Source organism: Tupaia chinensis, unplaced genomic scaffold, assembly GCF_000334495.1.
Source record: "Tupaia chinensis unplaced genomic scaffold, TupChi_1.0 Scaffold000271_1, whole genome shotgun sequence".
NCBI classification, from domain to species: domain Eukaryota; kingdom Metazoa; phylum Chordata; class Mammalia; order Scandentia; family Tupaiidae; genus Tupaia; species Tupaia belangeri.
The window spans coordinates 2,583,028-2,602,079 of NW_006159752.1; the positions used below are offsets into that span (position 1 = coordinate 2,583,028).

General features: G+C 45.9%; 2 protein-coding genes across 2 annotated transcripts in view; one reads left to right on the forward strand and one right to left on the reverse strand.

Moving 5' to 3' along the window:
• Positions 1–19,052, forward strand: part of ASAH1 (N-acylsphingosine amidohydrolase 1) — a 40,087-nt gene that overhangs the window by 19,312 nt on the left and 1,723 nt on the right. The window contains exons 3-13 of the mRNA XM_006149685.3: positions 689–779; positions 1,412–1,498; positions 4,467–4,545; positions 10,211–10,285; positions 11,690–11,735; positions 12,302–12,446; positions 12,939–12,993; positions 13,120–13,201; positions 15,683–15,814; positions 15,921–16,044; positions 17,231–17,287. Coding sequence (XP_006149747.1) covers positions 689–779; positions 1,412–1,498; positions 4,467–4,545; positions 10,211–10,285; positions 11,690–11,735; positions 12,302–12,446; positions 12,939–12,993; positions 13,120–13,201; positions 15,683–15,814; positions 15,921–16,044; positions 17,231–17,287 — 973 coding nt within the window. The remainder of the gene's footprint in view (positions 1–688; positions 780–1,411; positions 1,499–4,466; positions 4,546–10,210; positions 10,286–11,689; positions 11,736–12,301; positions 12,447–12,938; positions 12,994–13,119; positions 13,202–15,682; positions 15,815–15,920; positions 16,045–17,230; positions 17,288–19,052) is intronic.
• Positions 7,477–10,197, reverse strand: LOC102499163 (putative H/ACA ribonucleoprotein complex subunit 1-like protein). Its single transcript, XM_014588264.2, has one exon. It carries the CDS (start codon positions 8,826–8,828, stop codon positions 8,334–8,336), a length of 495 nt encoding a protein of 164 aa, XP_014443750.1. The 5' UTR covers positions 8,829–10,197; the 3' UTR covers positions 7,477–8,333.

The window sequence follows — 19,052 nt, forward strand, 5'->3', positions numbered from 1 at the left end:
CCACCCCCACCCACACACACACACACACCCTACTTTTTTTTTTTTTTTAAGAGAGAGTTTTGTTCTAGGGCGCGTGTGCTTGCCTGAAAGACAGAAACAGAGAGACGGAAAGCGAGAAATCACCCCCCAGGGAGGATGGCCACACCACAATCCCTTCTCCATTCTCCCCTCGGGATCTTAGGCACACACCCACACACACACGTACCCAGTATGTGTTTTAAGCCTCTGGCTCCAGGACTCGAGCTGCAGCTGACTCGAGTGGGGACCCAGCGATGTAATCATTACACCATCTGCTGGTCCAAAGGAACCAACTTTTATATGGTGATGAAGAATATGTTTCTGGGCTGGCCTGGGGCCTGGTGGTTATTGGAGTCACATCTCATACGGCCAACCACATGGTTCAAATCCCAGCCCCTGTGGCTTAAAAAACACACCAGGCACATGTGTGTGCCTGCCCAGTATCCAAACAGGATAGAGAAATGAAGGAGACAGGATTGCGGTGTGACCATGTCTTGTTGGGGTAAGGGGTGCTTCCCCCTCTCCCTGTCTTGCTGTCTGGGCATGTGCTCTCTGACAAAAAAAAAAAAAAACAGAATATGTCTCTAATAAAGCCTTATAGATGTAACTATCTAACCTCCTTACAAAACTGCCTTCAACATTTCAAAACAAAATGTGCCTCTCTTTACAGCTACCGGGGGCCGATTCCGTGGTACACCATCGATCTTGATTTACCACCCTACAAGAGATGGCATGAGCTGATGACCGACAAGGCACCCATGGTACGCTGTGACTCTCAACCTTCTGTTTGTGACTGAACTCTCAACTGAATGTAATTACAGTTTTAAAGGAACATTTCCTGAAATCACCAAATAGTTTAAAAGTGGTTTTGATTCCTTTCTGCCGTGTACGGTAACTGACAGTGGAGGGAAAGGCGTCACTCTCTGTAGCTCGTGTTCCCTTTCATAGACTTTGCCTTTATTTCCCTCTGTGTCTTCTCTCTTCATCTGAATAATTAAGAATCAAATGTCGTGGCTGGCAGGTGGCGTGGTGGTTGAGGTGCTGGACTTCCACATGGCCGAGTGGTTTGAGTCCTGGACTTGGTGGCTTGCTTTCTCACTTTCTCTCTCTCTCTCTGTGTATGTGTGTGTATCTTGTCAAATTAAAATAAATGAATAAATGAGTAAAATTAAGGGAAAAAAGACTAAAAAAAAGAATCAAATGTCATTTTAAAGATAAATTTAGACTCATTGTGTTAATATATTAATTAAAAATATTTTCAAAGAACACTCTTATATTAGCTTCTCATGTGTACGTAAGTCAAAAGGACTAACTCTGTGTTCATTATAGCAATATTAATCTTAAGTGTCAATACTTGATTGTATCTTTTATTAAGTGCTTTATTTGTTTTCAGATAAGGACTATAGTGAATTCCCTGAAGGATTTAGTAAATGCATTTGTGCCAAGTGGAAAAGTTATGAAGATGGTGGATGAAAAGTTGGTAAGAAATATTATTTGTTACAGAACAATTTTTAGAACTAAGCATTTAATTTTAATTATTTATGATTGTTTTAAACTTGCTGTAGGGTACGTGTGCTCATCAGAGAATGACAGAGCAAGACAGAGAGAGAAAAAGGAGGAAAAGCAAGAAAGCAAGCTGCCATATCTGGGACTTGAACCATGGTCAGCTTTGTGGGAGTCCAGCACCTTAACCACCATGCTACCTGCTGGCCTCTCCTACAATAAATTTTAGGTAGAAACACATACATATACACACAGATCAGAAGATGCTCTGGTAATTTATTTAAAGGCATAATTCTGGGACTAGCAGATGGCATAATGGCTACATTGCTGGATACCCATGTAGTAGACTGTGGTTTGAGTCTTGGACCCAGTGACTTAAACTCACACTGGGCGCGTGTGCGTATGTGCCCAAGATCCCGAGAGGAGAATAGAGGAGAAGGGATTGTGGTGTGGCCATACCCCCTGGGGGTGATTTCTCGCTTTCTGTCTCTCTGTCTATCTCTGTCTTTCTGGCGAGCACACGCGCCCTATAGCAAAAACCTCTCCTAAAAAAAAAGTTATAATTCAACAACCTCTTTTCAGAAACTTAAGATAAATTTGCATGCATTCTAGGTCACTGTCAGGACTTCAGACAGACTTTACCTCTAGGGATTGGTGATAATACAATATTATTGAGTAACAGGATACAAACCTGGCAAATTCAGGCAGTATACTCCTCTTTGTTGTTTTTTAAAAGTATATACTATTGGGACCAGCAGATGGCATGATGGTTACCTTGCCGGATTTCCACGTAGTCAACTATGGTTTGAGTCTCAGACCTAGTGACTTAAAATGGTCTGGGCACGTGTGTATATGCCCCCAAAATTCCAAGAGGAGGATGGAGGAGAAAGGATTACGGTGTGGTCATCCCCCCCAGGAGGTGATTTTTTGCATTCTGTCTCTCTGTGTCTCTCTCTCTCTTTCTTTCTCTCTCTCTCTTTTCAGTGAGCACATGCATTCTTTAGCAAAAAGATCTCTCTCTAAAAAAAGGTATACTCTCTCTCTCTCTTCAGTGAGCACATGCATTCTATAGCAAAAAGATCTCTCTCTAAAAAAAGGTATATACTGTTTTAATGAGCAGTGGCCAAATACACATATTTCACCTGGGAATATGGCACTTCCGGCCTTGTAGATATACCTTTGTAAGTTCACTGTTGAAAACTTTTTTTCCCCTTAAGTCCTTTGCCCCTAGTATCTCAGGACACCCAGAGATTTTTCTAGATATTACCAAACGACATACTCAACCTAGTCCTGTATTTTGTGGACTCCCTTGGTCGATGTGACCTTTAAAAACTGACTGGGCTGAGTGTTTCTTATGGCTGTGCAGTCACCAGACCAGTTCATTTCCTCCTGGTCATGCAGGAAGATGGTTTCTCAGCCCCTTTCATGTGTAGGTGGAACCAATGCAACCTGGAGCCTGGCCTCCAGAACCCCTGAGGGATCCCCTTCGCCTTCACCTTGACACACATGACTGCAGGGCACGGAGGACTGAGGAAGGATTCCAGGCCCTGGGGCACATCTAGGGCACTAGTGAGACCTGAAGTTGGGTACACTTTTGTCACGGGGCTGTCCTGTGTATTTTGGGATGTCAGCAGCAGCCCTCGCCACTATCCACTGGGTGCTGTCAACACCCCCTCAGCTGTGACACCAAAAAATGTCCCTAGATATTGCCAGCTTTCCTATGGGGGAGACTGGGGCATAACTGCCCCTGGATGAGAGTCTTTGTCCTAGAGGCTGGATGTCTGGGCACATTTGCCTTATGACACGTGTACTGCCGGCCCTTAAACCTGTTACCCTTTGTGTTTCTGTCCTTAGAGCCTTGGGTTAAATCTCTCCTCTATGTTTGTATTTACCAGATTTCCCCCAAATTAACAATGTTGGCAGGAACAAAAGAGAAAGAGACCCCACAAACCTCACGTGCCCTAGTTTCCCCTCACTCCGAATGTCAATAGGAAGGGCAGCATTGCAAGGTCGTTTAGGGAACATGAACTAGAATCAGACAACACTAGGTTTTAAGGCTGGAATACTTATATCCTAGCTCTGGGTCCTTGAATAAGTTTCTTAATCTATGAAACTTCAGTTTTACACCAGGGAGAATAATAATTACCAGTAATTAGGAGGATTATGTGACACACCACATACAAAGCATATAATAGTGCTTAATAAATGTTCATTCTATCACATTTGTTAGTTATACTGGCTGTAACATTTCACTTGTGCCATGCTTGGAATTGCTAGGGGAAGAAATAATATGCTTAGTGAGGTACCCTCACATATTTTTTACCAAGAAGAATGGCCCATGTGAATTTTAAGTATATTGCTTCAGCAAGAGACTGTGAACCTAAAGTGTGAACTCCCGTGTTAGTGAATCATTACAGTTGGGTATAAAAGTGTGATGTTTGCCACTGGATTTGCCCTTATGTCTGTCGTTTGCTCACACAATGCAGTCAATGACTTTTTTAGCCCAAGATCAGCCATTAAGTGTGACAGGTTTTGTCAGTGACTAGAATAGCGTAGGTGTGTTGCTGTGAGCATGGGAAGGGAATAGTCATAAGGGTATGTATGAGTGGCCAATGATCAGAGGGTGAATTTGAGTAGACAGAGATGGAGTGCTTGTTGTGATGTTTTTGTGTGTGGGTCATGGGAGGTCATCCAGGTGGAATTTTTCTGATTTCAACTCTCTTTGGAGAATAGAGGAATTTTAAAACAAGAAAAAACAAGCTGAGAATCATAATATGGGGCCCCATATTGAGTATTACATAGAATCTTTTAGAAGCACATGATGTAAAAATTCTTTAAAAATAACTCTTACCATCTCTTGTGGTAGCAGTGTTAGCTGCGAAGGATATGTAAGGATCTTAGTGCATGTCTTTAGGTTGAGTAAGTGTTAATTTTTTTGTTTTCAGCCTGGTCTTCTTGGCAACCTTCCTGAGCCTTATGAAGAGGAAATGAAGGGAATTGCAGATGTTACTGAGATACCTTTAGGTAAAGTTCACATTGCAGCTTTTAAAAAATTTAATAAGACACTCTAAAATATCTTTGTTGAGATATAATATACTCAATACATGCTATAAAGTGTACAGATCTTGCAATGTACTCACTGAAATTTTAAAAACGCATTTAGTCATAGAGGCACAACTCTGATCAAGATATAGAAAATTCCAGACCTCTGGAATACCCTTTCTGGCCCCTCTTCAAAGAATACTGTTCCTTCGTGTAACCATTATACTCCTCCATAGTTTCTTTTTTTGTTTTTCTCTTCTTGAACTTCTTATAAATAGAAGTGAACCATCTGAACCATTGTGTGTGATTTCTTATATTTATAGGTGTTATGTTGTATTGTTTTCAGATTTCAGATATTAAGAATAAAGCAGTTATGGACATTCTTATACAAATCTTTTGATGGATGGGTGCACTCATTTCATGGATATGTATCTAGGAAGGCAGCTCTTGTGTCATAGGACATCTGTATGGTTATCCCTGTAGATCATGCCGGTTTTCCAAAGTGATCGCATCCATTGACAATCAGCATAGTTTGAGTTAAGAGATTTTGGTTTTCTTTTTATTTTTTTGAAGAGGCTTTTTTATTTTATTTTTTTTTGGCTGTAGGGCACGTGTGCTCCCCAGAAAAACAAAGAGATAGAAAACAAGAAATCACCCCCCAGGGGGGATGGCCATCCACAATCCCTTCTCCTCCATTCTGCTCTCAGGATCTTGGGCATGCGTGCACACGCCTGGCGTGAGTTTAAGTGACCAGGTCCAGGACTCGAACCATGGTCGACTACATGGGAGTCCAGCAACATAGCCATTATGCTAACTGCTGGTCCCAAGATTTTGTTTTTTCTACTTGATCTTCCTGTGTTTGGTGGTGGCACTCCTTTTTATTTGACCTATTTTGTTGGTGTCATAGTGTCCCATTATAGTTTTGATTTCCATTTCCTTGATGATCAGTGAGATTAAATGACTGCCTAATCCTTTCTCCTCTCTCTCTCTCTCTTCCACCCTTCATTTGTTCAGGTACTTGTTATTGGTTTGAAGAAATTTTTTGTATATTCTGAATACCAGTCCTTTGTCAGTCATATGTATTCCAAATATCTTCTTCCAGTCCAGGCTTACATTTTATTCTCTTACAGTTTCATTTGTTGTCTAGAAATTCTTAATTTTAATGACGTTTATTTCCTCAGCCCCCTCTTTATGAACAGTGCTTTTTATGTCCATTTCAGAAATGTTGGCCTCTCCAAGGTCATGAAAGTGTTCCTCTGTGTTTTCTTCTAGGTGTTTATGTTTACTTTTTTTTTTTTTTTTTGGAGAGATTTTTCGCTATGGCTATGTCGCTGGACTCCCACGTAGTCGAGCATGCGCTCGCCTGACAGACAGAGAGATACATAGAGACAAAGCGAGAAATCACCCCCCCAGGGAGGATGGTCACGCCACAATCCCTTCTCCTCCATTCTCCTCTCGGGATCTTGGGCACGCACGCACACACGCCTGGCATGAGTTTTAAGCCACCAGGTCTGGGACGCGAACCGCGGTCGACTACGTGGGATTCCAGCGACATAGCCATTACGCTAACTGCTGGTTCCCTGTTTACTTTTCACATTTAAGCTTAGTATGTTTTTTTTTATGAGAGAGTTTATGTTCTCACCATTGGGCAGGGGCCTCTCTTTTCTTTTTTTTTTTTTTTGGAGAGATTTTCACTATAGGGCGCGTGCGCTCGCCAGACAGACAGAGAGAGACACAGAGACAGAAAGCGAGAAATCACCCCCCAGAGGGGATGGTCACGCCGCAATCCCTTCTCCTCCATTCTCCTCTCGGGATCCTGGGCACGCACGCACACGCGCCCGGCGTGAGTTTTAAGCCACCGGGTCCAGGACGCGAACCGCGGTCGACTACATGGGAGTCCAGCGACATAGCCATTACGCTAACTGCTGGTTCCCAAGGGCCTCTCTTTTCTTCCAAGCAGTCCTTTTTCTTCCATTTCTCCATCCAGGTAGGATTTTCAGTACACACACGTCATGTTTTTCAAGCTGCTGGGGCCAGGATTCAAACCACATAGTTGGCCGCGTGGAATCCATCTGTCTGTACACAGTTAGCCACTGTGCTTTGGGGCGAGCCCCCTATGATCTTTTTTAAATTAAGTTTTGTATACTGTATGAGCTTCGGGGTCAAAGTTCAGGGTTTTTTCATATAGTATATTGAAAGTGGTTACGCACCACTTATTAAACTGTTCTTCCAATAGTAAGTTACTGTGGTGTCTGAGATAAATCAGATGAGCATGCATATGTGGTTCGATTTGGGCTGTTTTATCTGTTTTGTTTTTTGTTTTCTGTTTTATCTGTTTTGTTTTTTGTTTTCCGTAGGGCACAAGGAAACTCACATAGTGCTTGCCTGAGACAGAGAGAGAGAAAGGGAAAATGAGAAATAACTCCCTGGGGGGTGGCAGCCACACCTTCTCCTCCATTTTCCTTGGGATTTGGGGCACCCACTCATGCTCCTGGTGTGCTTTTCAAGTCGTCAGATCCAGAACTCGAACTGCAGTCGGCCCTATGAGATCCAGCCACCTTAACTGTCACGCCACTGGCTGGTCTCCAGTTTTATTTATCTATTCGTCTTTCCTTATATTAGTACCATTCTACCTCAATTACTAAAGCTTTACAGTAAATATATATATATATGTATGTGTATATATAGTTTGTTTTTTTTTTTTAGAGAGAGAGATTTTTGCTTTAGGGTATATATGCTCACCAGAGACACAGAGTGAGGCAGAGGAAGAGAAAATGAGAACTCACCCCCACCCCCACTTCCAGAAGGGATGGCCATGCTATAATCCCTTCCCCTCCATTCTTGTCTTGGGATTTTGGGCATACATGCACACACACTGGTGTGAATTTCAAGCTGCTGAGTCCAGTGCTTGAACCATGGTGGGTTATCTGGGAGTCGAGTGCCTTAGCCACTACCTCCACATGCTGGCCCCAGCTTTATAGTCAATGCTAAAATTAGGTAATGTTGTTCTTCTAACTTTGTTTTTTCTTCAAAATCTCTTGGCTGTGCTAGACCGTATGTAGTTCCATATAATGTTAGAATCAGCCTATCAACTTTAACCAAAAAACCTACTGATATTTTTAATTGGATTGTAATACTGAGCATTCAGATCTGTGACTATGGCATACCCTCAGTATTTATTTAGGTCGTTGATTTCTCTGTTATGTCTAGGCAGTTGGTCTTACATGGCATTCAGTAAATAATCCTTAGGGCATGCACGCACACGTGCCTGGCGAATTGCAGTCAACTACGTGGGAGTCCAGTGACATAGCCATTACGCCAACTCCAAAAGAGGCTTGAGAATACTGTAAGCAAAACACATATAAATGGATTGTTAGTATGAGTGAAGTTTCCTAGTAGTAAATCCAAAAAAGTCTAGACCAATCCTCATTTTTCGAAACTGCATATGGAAAGCTACTTAATTCAAGTCATGTCTTCAAAAAAATGTGTGTGTTCTGACTGTGGAATCACTCTACTGGTCAATTAAAGGCGATTTTAATCACCTTTTTAGAATTTTCCATAGAAAGGAGAGATGTATGTGTTTCTCAGATAACCAGAATTGTCAGTGCATTCAAAACAAAACAAAAAGACAAGAACAAACCAACGAACCTAGAAGTGAATGAAGACCTGCACACGCTTATACCAAGCGGGAATCCACCTTCCTTCCCCCTGTGGTCTCATAGTAATTCAAAATGGATGATGGATTCAGGATTCTGAAACCTAAGTTTCTATTACTTGAGCTCTAGCCAAATGTAAGGCTCTGTAGCTTCAGCCAGTATAATGTCTTCCCTGTCCAAACCCAGAATGACTGTACTGATAAACTCCATGCCGGAAGTGCTGTTCAACTTGACCCCCTTGGTGATAAGTTTGGCTCCTCCTTCCTTCCCAACCTCTTCTCTGGCCTCGATGACCACCTCGGCCTCCACCACCACCACCTCCATCACCACGGTGCCTGCCTTCTCGGTATCTGTGTCCTGCTGGTACCCACCACCCTGCTGACTCATTTTATGTCTAAGAAGATGTTCGGAAGCCACCATAACCACTGCCTTGGTAGCCACCAGCTGGAAACCTGAACCTTGATAACCACCATCTTGGTCACCTCCTCCTCCTCCTCCACTCCCTCCATCCGTCCAGCCTCCTTGATGCTTATTTCCTCTCCCTCCCCCTCGGCCACCATGGTCGTAGGCACCACGGCCACCCCTCCCTCTGACCTCCTCGTCCTCCATATGAAATGTTCATAACCACCCCTCCCGCCTCTTCAGCCTCCTGCTTGCAGCTGGGACCATCTTGCCTTCTTTGCCAAGCTGGCATCTGGGGGTGGAGGGTCAGTGTCGATGGGTCTGCCACCCTGTCAGGCACCCAGCCGCCCACACCTTACTGACAGCACAGGCGGTCCTTCCTCTTACAGAGCCACTGCTTGTCCTGAAAAGCTCTGAGCAGTCTTGTCTTGCAGCCAGAAGACGGGCAACAGAGACAGTACTTTTTGGAGATAAAACTGAGTGTTTCAGCTGCTAGGTGTGGGCCCATTTTTCTGTCTGATCCTTAGCTCTGTCACACCAGCCAAAGGGCTGTGCGGTGACATCCAGACATGTATTCTCCGGACTTCGTATTCATTGGCGATGGCTTGGTTAACTGCTTCTGCCTCTTTCCAGTGGGCTGGTCCCACGGATGTGTTCAGTAAAGGCTCGCCCACGTGATTAGGCTTGCCCACTTTGGCTCATGTTTCCTTTAATGTTTTCTCAGTCCCGCTGAAGAATTGGGACATAGTTTTATCCACTGGAAGTGTGGACGTGCCTAGAGCAGTACATGGGCCTTTCAGCTCTTGAAAGACCTCACTACCGCCTCTTTCTTGGGCTTTTTTTGGGGGGGAGGAGCATTCACACAGAGCATGCTGGCAGCTTCTGGTTCTGAGATGAGGTAGGTGAACAAGAGGAGGCAGTTCTGAACAGGAAGACGCTTGGTCACATCCCCAGAGAGCAGTGAAGGGTCATCTCCCCTGGGAGCCCCCTCACCTGAAGCTGCAATTCTTCGGCTTCACTTGGACCGTTCGTTGCTTGCACATTTTCCTCTGGTTTACAGAATATGCTTAATTCAGACACTAGCCAGGCCCGGGGTTCGGTAAACTCGGGGGGAGTGGCTTCAGCAGAGACTGCCTGAGACAGAGTGCCATCTTCCAGTAACAGACCCTGGTAACCGGGATCCGTCAGCAACCTCAGGATGTCAGTTCTCACGAGGTCACACGCCACGCGGCTGTGGTATGCAAATGTACGAGTCGTCAGGCTCTGTTCTTCCCCCGTGATGCACACACCTGCACCCCCCAAAAAACGTACAGTGAAATGCACTGATGGCAAACGCGGACACCAGTTTGCTCAGATGCTCGGTGAGCCCCGTAGCTGCCTCTTTGAGGACTTCTTTTATCTTGAGTCTAGAGCGAGGACAGGCTAGTGAAGGACCTCCCACCAGCTCTTCAGGCACACTCAGGCCCGTGGACGCTCGCTTCCGCCAGGGCACACGCTCACACAATAAAGACGGCCACACACTCTTCAGACAGGTCTTTCTTACTCCGTCATGGTTCTGTATATTAACAAAACTGTTTCTTTCCTCATAGGAGAGATTATTTCATTCAACATTTTTTATGAACTTTTTACCATTTGTACTTCAATAATAACAGAAGACAAAGAAGGTAAATGGGGGCCCAGGGAGGGCGGGCACTGCAAAGTACCGTGTAAAATAAAAATCTAAGAAGTGGAATTAGAATTTTTGGAATCCACTCTTGCTATGTAAATTCTGTGTATTTCGCTTACAGGTTTATATATCTTGATAGATTTTTATATGTGCATTGAAAACCGTCCTGATTTTTTTTTTTTAAGAGAGATTTTTGTTATAGGGTGCATGTGCTCACTAGAGAGACAGAGACAGAAAGTGAGAAATTACCCCTCAGGGGTGCTGGGCATGCCACAGACCCTTCTCCTCCATTCTCCCCTTGGGATTTTGGGCACGTGCAGACATGTGCCCCCCCCCTGAATTTTAAGCACTGAGTCTGGGACTTGAACTATCGTTGGCCATGCGGGAGTCCAGCTATGTAACCATTATGCCATCTACCTATACCAAACTGTCCTGATTTTAAGACAACTACTGAGTAGTCAGAAAAGTCATGATGCATTTTCGTATAGAAAAAAATACGTCATGACTTTTCCGACAACCCGATATAATGCTTATTCGAGTTTAACTGAGGCATGTAAAAAACTTGGAAGAAGTGCCGCAGGCAGGGCCAGAGACCGCCTCGTGGCCTTTGTGGCCCGCTTGCCCACGCGTCCCCGAGTGGACGGAAGCACTCAGGCGCTACCTCACGTGCTCAGTGCGTGATGACCTGTTTTTCCTCGAGGCCCAGGACCTCTCTCGTCCTTCCCTAGCCCAGGTCCCCATCTACTCCAGTGTCACTTCTCATATTTTCCTGTCTGGCCCAGAGTACAGGGAACAGGATGGCTGGTCCTGACTCGCCCCCACTCTTGACCTTCTCTGGTACAAAGGCTGCCTGTGCCCACCCCTGGGGCACTCTACTCGAGGCCACAGCCATGAAAGGCAGCATTTAGTGAGTCACAACAGAGGCCACGATCTCGCTGTCCTGTGAGAACCACGTGAGGGTGCCCGAAGAATGGCCAATGATCTTTTCCCATATGCTGAGCTCTGCACTCAGATAACGTGGGGTGTCTGACAGATGTGACGCTGACTGTGGTTTGATCTTTTTTTTTTTTAAAGTTTTATTATTATTATTTTTAAAATTTATTATAGGGCACATGTGTTCCCCAGAGAGGGAAAGTTAGTGAGAAAGCAAGCCCCCAGGTCCAGGACTCGAGCCACAGCTGACCACGTGAGAGTTCAGCGCCTTAACCATGCTACCTGCGTGCTCCTCATGCTTTGGTCTTACTAAGGATTCTGATGTCAGGAGGCTTCTTGATTCGTGTGTTAGACGAAACGTTTGTGAGGGTAGCTGGACTAGATGGAAGTGTGCAGCTTTGATCTAGAAGCGGTCGTGCTGTCTTTCCACGACACGCACGTCACGTCTCTTGTGCTTGCTCACACACAGGACATCTGCTACACGGGAGGAACATGGACTTCGGAGTCTTTCTCGGGTACGTAAAGAGCAGCCTGTGTGTCTTCCATAGAGTGCTTTACATTCATGAAATCACGGCCCACGTCATGTCCACAACATGAGCCTAAATGAAGACGGCTCGTCGGTTCCTGACCGAGTCCAGATGGGCATACTCTCGTTCACTGTCGGAGGGTCCGTCCTGAGAGGTTGTACCTGGCGACCAGAAACCCGGAGCACACCTGAAGTCCGCAGAGCCACGCCACAGCCATTGCTCCGGAGGGAGGATCGCACTCTATTTCACGTGCCGTCCTGACCTTTCTGAGAAAACATCAGAAATGTGTCATTGGAGACCGACGTTTGAATCCGAGGCTCAGTGTTTGCAGGCTGCGTGCTACTGGGAGAGGACCCTCGCTTCTCTGAGCCTTGACTTAATCAGCAGGCAAATGAGAGCGCAAACCTCTCATGGTGTAAAGGTCTTGGTCTTGGTCTTGTCGGGAGGGCTCGTCAGTGACTGGGCAGCTGAAGCACCTCGGGAATGCTGGGCTCTCGTCCTGTGCAGTATTGTCACCAGAGTTCTGACCTGTTCCTGAAATTTCTCTGCTGTAGGTGGAACACAAACAATAACACCTGGGTCATAACCGAGCAACTGAAACCTTTAACAGTGAACTTGGACTTCCAGAGAAACAAAAAGACTGTCTTCAAGGCCTCAAGCTTTGCCGGCTACGTGGGCATGTTAACAGGATTCAAACCCGTAAGGAACCTACTGTTGCCTGGTTTTCCAGATAGCTTCGTGTCCTGCTTTTACTGTCTGTGAAGGGCAGAGTCTCAGAAAATGAGGACCTAAAAACACAGAGTCCCCATTCTGCCCTGGTACTTGTCACTGTCATAGTCCCTGCTGTGGACAGACAGATCGCATGGTAGAGAGGAGGAGGAAGGAATGGAGGCTTCTGAGCCTGTTCTGGGGTCCAGAGCCTGTGTCCGGGTGACCAGGGCTGGCTAGTGGGCCGGGATCTGGGTCTGAATCAGCCAGTCCCATCGGCAAGTCAGTCGTCAGTCCTTGGACCTCAGTGACACCCCACCAACATGTCACACACGCAAGATGTGAACGTGCGAGAAAGCTCCGTTAACAGGCGGTGCCCCGTGGTTTCCACTTCTCTTTGCCCCTGCCCACCCTGTACACCACTCCAAAGTGATAGTAAGAAGGCCTTGGCGGTTCTGAATCCATTGCTTTCTCTTTCCTCAGGGGCTGTTTAGCCTTACACTGAACGAGCGTTTCAACATCAATGGCGGTTATCTGGGTGAGTGGAGTGTTCAAGAGTGAAATGGGAATGTCGCAGCTGGTGCGAGAGGAGGACCGGGCTGGGCGGTGTGGCTGCGCAGCTAACTCTCCCCAGGCCTGTGATACCGCGTCTGCTCTCTTCCAGGAATCCTAGAATGGATTTTGGGAAAGAAGGATGCCATGTGGATAGGGTTTATTACTAGATTAGTTCTGGAAAACAGCACAAGGTAAAGTCATTGGTTGCCTATTATAAAATACTGAGTTTGTTTTATTTTCTTTTTTAAGAATCATTTAATTTTATATTCATTCATTTATTGTAATTTGACCAGAGAGAGAGAGTAGGAAAGTAAGAAAGCAAGCCACTAGGTCTGGGACTCAAACCATGGATGGCCATGTGGAAGTGTTTAGCGCCTTAACCTCCACGCCACTTGCTGGTCCCCAAATATTGAGTTTACTTTAAAGTACTCATTTTAAAATACAAAAATATTTCCCAAACTCCAACTGAATACCCATTGAGGAACTGTTCAAAAATTTCTCTTTTTTTAAAGAATTATTTAATTTTATTAATTACTTTATTTTAATTTGACCAGAGAGAGACAAAGACAGACAGTGAGAAAGCAAGTCACCAGGTCTGGGACTTCAACTGTGGTTGGCCATGTGGGAGTGTCTAGCGCCTTAACCACCATGCCACCTGCTGGCCCCTGGAGAATTTCTTTGGTGAACTTTTGGTACTCATGACATTGTTCATGTTTTCTTTCTGCATGTCATGAGTTTTTATAGCAAAGAAATGAATTATTTTTTAAAAGTGCCAGGAAACCACCATGCCACCTGCTGGCCCCTGGAGAATTTCTTTGGTGAACTTTTGGTACTCATGACATTGTTCATGTTTTCTTTCTGCATGTCATGAGTTTTTATAGCAAAGAAATGAATTATTTTTTAAAAGTGCCGGGAAAATTGACACTGTTAAGGGCACCTGTGAATTTTTTTGTTGTATAGAAAAAAAATCACCTACATTAAAAAAAATTTTTTTTACAGTAAAATCATTGGTAATACAAATTGGCCTATCATTTATATTCTGCTCTGATGCAGTTTTTTTTTTTCAATGCTAGGGGGCGTGAGAGAGCAAGCACACACACTAACGCAGCCTGTAAAGCTGCAGTCCTTCCTCCAGTTCTCCATGCCATCAGGGTCCTGGACACATGCATGTGCCTAGAATGTTCTCCAAGCCACCAGGCTTGGACATACACCCTGGTTGGCCATGGTCTGGCTTCCTGTGTTGTGCTTAACTATGACACGATGGGGCCAGCCCTGATGCAGAAATCTCATCCTAGAAAAACTACCTTTCCTTCAGCCACTGTGCATCCAGATGATTTAGAATAATATGGTTATATTTTTAATATCTTCAAGGCAATAAGATTTAGTAGTCTTGGGACCATCCAATGGCATAGTGGTTGTGTTGTTGGACTCCCAGGTGGTCAACCGTGGTTTGAGTCCTGGACCCTGTAGCTTAAACTTCACACCAGGCACATGTGTGTATCTGCCCAAAAAATCCAGAGAGGAGAATGAAGAAAAGGGATTATGGTGTGGCTATCCCCCAGGGGTAATTTCTCACTTTCTTTCTCTTTGTCTCTCCAGTGAGCACATGTACCCTATAAATAAAATCTGTCTCTCAAAAAAAGAAAAAAAACATTAGTAATCTTTAATCATCTAATTTTTAAAAAGACTTATTATTTCATTTTATTTATTTTTATTATTGTGCTGTTTGACCAGAGAAAGCCAGAGGGAGAGAAAGCAAGCCACCAGGTCAGGGACTGGAACTGCAGTCAGCCATGTAGGAGTCCAGCACCTTAACCACCATGCCACCTGCTGGCCTCCCTACTTTAATAGACCTAATTTTCAAGAAGGTTTACTTTTTTTGCCCTAAGTCTATATGCTATAATTGATACTATTTTCTTTTGTTCTGTTGTTAATCGAAAGGCATAGATAATAAGGACGGAAGATGATCTGAGGCCATTTTGTTTTCCCTTCAGATTGGTGAGACTTTCTAAAATGCCCACTCCCCTCTCAGTGATTCTCTACACAGGCTGGGATGTTCCTCCCCAAACCATTTCTCACCGTTTTAAAAATAAATAAATAAAACATGTCTCCAGGGGCCAGCAAGTGGCATGGTAGTTAAGGTGCTAGACTCCTCCCACATGGCCGACTGTGGTTGAATCCTGGACCTCTCGGCTTGTTTTCTCACTCCCCAAACTTCTCTGGTGAGCACCTGTACCCTATCGCAAATTAAATAATAATAATAGTAATAAATACGATTAAATAATTATTTAAGAAAAGAACATGTTCCTGGGCCAGCACTGTGGCATAGTGGTTAAGGAGACTGGATCCCACATGGAATAGTTTGTGCCCTGGACCTAGAGGCTTGAAAACATGCCAGGCCTGTGTGCATGTGTGCCCAAAGTCCCAAGAGAAAAATGGAGGAGGAGGGATTGTGATGTGGCCATCCTCCCTGGGGGAAGATTTCTCACATCCCCCCTCTCGCTCTCTTTCTCCAGCAAATGCATGTGCCCTGAAGCAAATCTGAAACAACAACAAAAACCATAAAAAGCATGTTTTTCAAATACGTGTTTTCTCTTAGCTTCCACAGAACTGAAACATTCCCATTCCTTGTCAACTGAAAATATTTCCTTCATAAAAATGTTTCCCTGTAGTTATGAAGAAGCCAGGAATATATTGACCAAGACCAAGCTCATGGCCCCAGCGTACTTCATCCTGGGAGGCAACCAGTCTGGGGAGGGCTGTGTGATCACACGCAGCCGAAAGGAATCTCTGGATGTGTATGAGTAAGTATGTTCATTACAGCAAGAGCAGTAGAAGCTGACGTGTAAACTGACGTGCGTCCAGGCCTGCACATGAAGACTGAGAGGGAATCTCTGTTTTTGTCTCCAGACTCAACCCCAAGCAGGGTAGGTGGTACGTGGTACAAACGAATTACGACCGCTGGAAGAACCCCTTCTTCCTCGATGACCGCAGAACGCCCGCCAAGATGTGCCTGAACCGCACCACCCAGGAGGTATGGCTGGGTGTCACTGTTAAAGGTGATCTTGGCTGGGACCAGCAGATGGCAAAATGGTTACGTTGCTGGACTCCCATGTACTCGGCCATGGTTCGAGTTTGGACCTGGCAGGTTGAAACTCACGCCAGGCGGGGGTGCATGCATGCCCAGTATCCCAAGAGGAGAATGGAGGAGGATTGCAGTGTGGCCCTGGGGCGTGTTTTCCCCTTTTTTTTTTTTTTTTTGGAGAGTTTTTTTTTTTTTTTTTTTTTTGCTATAGGGTGCGTGCGCTCACCAGACAGACAGAGCGAGAAATCACCCCCCCAGGGGGGATGGTCACGCCGCAATCCCTTCTTCTCCATTCTCCTCTCGGGATCTTGGGCACGCACGCACACGCGCCTGGCGTGAGTTTTAAGCCACCGAGTCCAGGATGCGAACTGCAGTCGACTACGTGGGAGTCCAGCGACATAGCCATTAGGCTAACTGCTGGTTCCCTGATTTCTCACTTTCTGTCTCCTTGTCTCTCCTGCAACCGCACGCCCCTGTAGCAAAAAATCTCTCCAAAAAAAAAGAAAAAGGTGATCTCAGGCTTGAACGGCTTGATAACCGGGTATTCAGTATGAAGACAATCCCCACGGAGCTTTGGTATTTTTAAAAAAAAACTTAGCAGTATTTTGTCCTACTTTCCCTTTGTTATTCCAATGCTAGCTACCACTCTGTGAAGCCAAATAGCAAAACAATAAGATTGAAAAAGGGAGAGAAAGAGACAAGAAAAGAAAAAAGTAGTACATTAGAGCTGGTGACAGACTCTGCAACCTGCAGGAAATTCTTTGAAGAAGTCAAGAGGGGTGGGGGGAGACTCATTGCAGGAAGTCTTGGCTTTTTTTTAGAGATTTTTTGCTATAGAGAGTGTGCACTTTCTGGAAAGATAAGAGATAGAAAGTGAGAAATCACCCCCCAAGGGGGATGGCCATGCTGCAACCCTTTTTCTTCCATTTTCCTCTCGGGATTTTGGGCACGCATGCACACGTGCCTGGCATGAGTTTAAGCCACCAGATCTGGGAGTCAGTGGTGGACCTTGTTGGAGTCCAGGCCTTAACCACTGAATCACCCGCCGGCCCGGACTTGATTTCTAGTGAGCCACTGGAGGGGGCGAGCTGCTGTCTGCACTGAACTCACTGAGCGAACTCTCCTTGTGTTTTAGAAGCTGTCCTTTACCACCTTGTACGATGTCCTGTCGACAAAGCCTGTGCTGAACAAGGTAATGGCTTTGCGTCTGGGAGAGGGCTGGCCTGTGTAAAAAAATGCCCTGTTATTTTGGATCGGTTTGACCATGGAAGTTATGTTCGGTTTAAGGCAATTTTTAAAGTCTGTGTGTGGATGGGATCGGCTGTTGGCGTAATGGCTGTCGCTGGACTTCCATGCAGTCGACCACGGTTTGAGTCCCAGACCCGGTGGCTTAAAACACTGAGTGTGTGTGCGTGCGTGCCCAAGATTCTGAGAGAAGAATGGAGAAGGGATTACGGCGTGGCCATGCCCCCTGGGGGATTTCTTGCTTTCTTTCTGTCTTTCTGGTCAGCGCATGTGCCCTGTAGCAAAAACCTCTCAAAAAAAAGTCTGTGTGTGGCTAAAACCATAGCTTTTGGAATATGGCAGTAAGCTGGTCATCGCAGCCTGAAGGCGCAGCTCTCCTGCTGCTGATGTTGGAAGAGAGGTCTAGTGCTCACGCTGACTCCCCCCGTCTGTCAGAAACCTCACGGTGCTCAGAGTGAGCCCACAGGAGCCATCACAACAGTCGGAGTCTCCCCACCCTCGCTGATGCAGGCCGAGTCCCCGTCACGGCTTGCCAGGGGTCGGTCCTTCTGTGTGTGTCTGGGACAGACGCCCCTGATGGTGCCCTTTGTCCTTCCTCCTCCTTTCCTGATCTTTTCTCCCACTCTTAAAATTCAGCATGCCTCCAGCACCCCTACCGGGACAGACTCCCCTGCCCTGCAGTGCTGGGGTTAGACCCTGGCTCCTGCAGGAGGCTTCCCTCTGCTCACTGGCAGCACCTTGCTCCCACTCCACCTACAACACCCTTGTGTGAGCTCAGCCGGGACACTCACATTGGGTGTGCCCCCAAGAGAGTGTGGGTGTATGTGTCCCTGTGTGAGTGCGGGTGTGTACGCCCTTGTATGAGCTCAGCTGGGACACTCACATCGTGTGCGCCCCCCATGTGAGTGTGGGCGTGTGCCCTTGTGTGAGCTGTCAGGACACTGACATCATGTGTGTCCCCGTGTGAGTGCTGGCATGTGTGCCCTTGTGTGAGCTTGGCTGGGACACTCACACTGAGTGTGCCCCATGTGAATGTGGGCGTGTGCGCCGTAACTTGTGAGCCTGCAGTGTCCCCCACCAGGTTGGAAATGCTCTCAGGACCACGGTAGCCAGAGCCGCACTGCTTGTCCTGTGAACGGCACTGCTGAGGGCAGGCTCTTTATGCTTTTTTAAGGTTTATTTTAGGGACCGGCAATTAGCGTAATGACTATGTCGCTGGACTCCCATGTAGTTGACTATGGTTCGAGTCCCAGACCCTGTGGCTTAAAACTCACACCGGGTGCGTGTGCGTGCGTGCCCAAGATCCCGAGAGGAGAATGGAGGAGAAGGGATTGCAGTGTGGCCATCCCCCCTGGGGGGTGATTTCTCGCTTTCTGTCTCTCTGTCTCTCTCTGTCTGTCTGGCGAGGGCGAGCCCACGCGCATATGGGAAAAAACCTCTAAAAAAAAAAAAAAGATTTATTTTATCTAACTTTATTTATCCATTTATTTATTTTTTAATTTGAACAGAGAAGGACAGAGTGAGAAAAGAGAAGGGGAGAGAGAGAGAGAAAGTCAGAAAGCAAGCCTCTGGGTTCAGGACGCGAACTACTGTCAGCCCTATGGGAGTCCAGCACTCTTAACCACCATGCCACCTGCCGGCCTCGGGACATGCCCTTGTGGAATGTGTACTCCCTCCAGAGCCTATTTATGTTCCTAACCTGGAACCTGGTC

What these genes read in the sequence shown, in the direction of transcription:
- LOC102499163 (XM_014588264.2), bottom strand. Translation starts at nt 8,828, where the DNA reads ATGGAGGACGAGGAGGTCAGAGGGAGGGGTGGCCGTGGTGCCTACGAC.